This window comes from Centruroides vittatus, unplaced genomic scaffold (genome assembly GCF_030686945.1).
Source record: "Centruroides vittatus isolate TY-2023 unplaced genomic scaffold, ASM3068694v2 contig_994, whole genome shotgun sequence".
NCBI classification, from domain to species: domain Eukaryota; kingdom Metazoa; phylum Arthropoda; class Arachnida; order Scorpiones; family Buthidae; genus Centruroides; species Centruroides vittatus.
In genome coordinates, this window is record NW_027122663.1 from 1291 (window position 1) to 4139 (window position 2849).

Consider the following 2849-nt stretch of genomic DNA (forward strand, 5'->3'; position numbering starts at 1 on the left):
CATAAAACTTCGTAAGATGATACCAAACTACAAATAAATAAAATAAATCAATCTCCTGTCAAATTGTATTTTTTTGAATTAAAACTTCGATTCCCAAACAAGGTTAGGCTTGGTCTAGGGCAGTAATTATTGAGTCACGTGACAGAAAAGGGAGCTTACAAAAAATTTACCAAATAAGGAACCCTATTCACATATTTCCATATTTGGTAAATTTTAGTCCTCTCCCTTCTCTGTCACGTGACTTTTTACTCTGATACTATATAAGTGCAGTTTTTTCGCATTAGCTCGTCATTGTTTTTGTTGCTGTTGTTGGTTTCGAGTATAGTTCTTCTTTTTTACGATTGTGTTAAAACAGCGCTATGGATAAAAGTAATTTTTACTTGCTTTCATCTTCGGAGATAACAGAGATGATTGAAGATGATGATGATGTTTTTTCTTCGGAGGAAGAGGATGATATTTTGGAGCAGCGAAAATCGGACTCTGAATCTGAACAATCTTGTTCAGACCTAGACGAGGTTAGTACTTCTGGTTCATTTTTTATGGGTAAAGACCGTGTAACTAGGTGGAATAAGGAAATGCCCCTTCAAACTCAGAGGAGAGAGAAAGAAAATATTATAACTCATTTGCCTGGCCCAAATGGAAGAGCAAAGTTCGTCAAAACACCTTCGGAATGCTGGAAGTTATTTTTTGATGACGATATATTAAATCATATTGTCGAAAATACAAATAAGTATATAGAGAGAATAAAAGAAAAATTTAGCTGCGAGCGTGATGCCATCTCAACAAATATTTGTGAAATAAAAGCTTTTATAGGAATATTGTTTGCATGTGCGGTGATGAAATTAAATACAGTAAATTTACGAGATATTTGGACCTCCGATGGTTTCGGAATAGAAATTATAAAACCTGTGATGTCAGAGAAAAGATTTAGTTTTCTAATAAGAGCATTAAGATTTGACGATAAAGCTACTAGAAATGATCGTCGTAATACTGACAAACTCGCTGCGGTGCGAGATTTTTTTGAGAAATTTGTTACTAATTGCCAAAAGAATTATTGCCCATCGGAATATTTAACTATAGACGAGATGTTGGAGGCATTTAAGGGCAGATGCCAATTCCGGCAATATATTCCAAGCAAGCCGTCAAAATATGGGATAAAAATTTTTGCCTTGACAGATTCAAGGACTTTTTATAGTAGCAACTTAGAAGTATATGCGGGAATGCAACCGCAGGGCCAATATTTCACAAGTAATTCTCCTAAAGATGTTGTGTTAAGATTATGTAAACCCGTAGCAGGCTCTGGAAGGAATATAACATTTGATAATTGGTTTACGAGTTACGAACTTGCATTAAAATTATTAGACATAAAGCTGACGTCAGTCGGTACTTTAAAAAAAAATAAAAGAGAAATACCGCCAGAGTTCATTACTTCGAGAAACAGAACTGTATTCAGTAGCATGTTTGGATTCCAAAAAAAGTGTACTTTAGTTTCATATTCTCCCAAAAGAAATAAAGTAACTCTCTTACTATCAACTTTACACCACAACAATAGCATTGATTCTTCAACCGAGGAAAAAAACAAACCCGAAATCGTAACGTTTTACAATCTTACAAAGGGAGGCGTCGACGTTGTTGATAAACTGGCGTCACGTTATAATTGCGCAAGATACTGCCGACGCTGGCCCCTTGTTATTTTTTATAGTTTGCTAAATATTTCGGCCGTAAATTCTCATGTCATTTATTATCTGAATAATAAACTTCCACAAAATCAACGCAGAAGACACTTCATGAAACTGCTATCGATCGAACTAATGACTCCGCAATTAAAATTACGTGCACAAAAAGAAAATTTACCCAGAAACATTAGAACGGCAGCCCTTCAATTCTCTAAATTGCAACATGAAACATCAGAATCGGAATCAGAATCAACAACAGCATCAACAGGGACATCACCGGCATCAACATCAGTAGCATCCACATCTGCGGCATCCACATCTGCAGCATCAACATCACGGAAGCGATCATCCTGTTCTGATTGCGGTTATAAAAAGGGCAGAAAGACGACAAATAAATGTTTTCGATGTAATAAATACATTTGTGGTGAGCACTCACATAATTTATGTAAGTCATGTATAGAAAGTTCAGAAAGAACAATAGAATTAGAAAGTTAATACTATATGAACGTATTCATTTTTTATATTACCTATTTTTCTGTATTTCTTTTATTTTCTGGGTTAGGCATAAGGGGTTGCTTTCAGTGACTTGCAAACAGGACCTTTTGAATAGTGTCCAACAAATGAACGATATTTATAGATATATATATCAATAAAAGTTGTTTATTTGTTGAATACTGCATCTAAAAAATCCTGTTTGCAAGTCACTGAAAGCAACCCCTTATGCCTAACCCAGAAAATAAAAAATTAACTTTTTTTGCATACGTTAATTATAATTCTTGCAATACAAGATGTACATAAAATTTTAGCATTGTATAATGTAAAATGTATAAACGAATAATAGAAATGAATATTTAAATGTATAAATAAATAATATATAATATAATTTTATTTGTATTACCAATTTATGCTGTTTATCTTAATTATTATTTATATAACTCTTGTATTGAAAGTAGAATAGATGTAAGCAAGAGACGAGATAATTGACATCCAGGCGACACTTAACGCCTGGATGTCAATTATCTGGTCTCTTGCTTATTCAGAGATCGGCGTGAAGTCCACCATCGTTAGGATTATTATAGATCTAATAGAATAGATGTAAAAAACATTTTCGTGTAGTATAAACATTTTTTTTTCTATTATATTTTTGTTCCGTTTTTTTATTTTTTAAATACA

The 2849-nt window shown here is 33.2% G+C and overlaps 1 protein-coding gene across 1 annotated transcript; it reads left to right on the plus strand.

The window, feature by feature from the left end:
• Positions 1–359: 359 nt before the first annotated feature.
• Positions 360–2171, plus strand: LOC136986116 (piggyBac transposable element-derived protein 4-like). The gene has a single exon (XM_067283581.1). The coding sequence runs from the start codon at positions 360–362 to the stop codon at positions 2169–2171; it is 1812 nt and encodes a 603-aa protein (XP_067139682.1).
• The last annotated feature ends 678 nt before the right edge of the window (positions 2172–2849 follow it).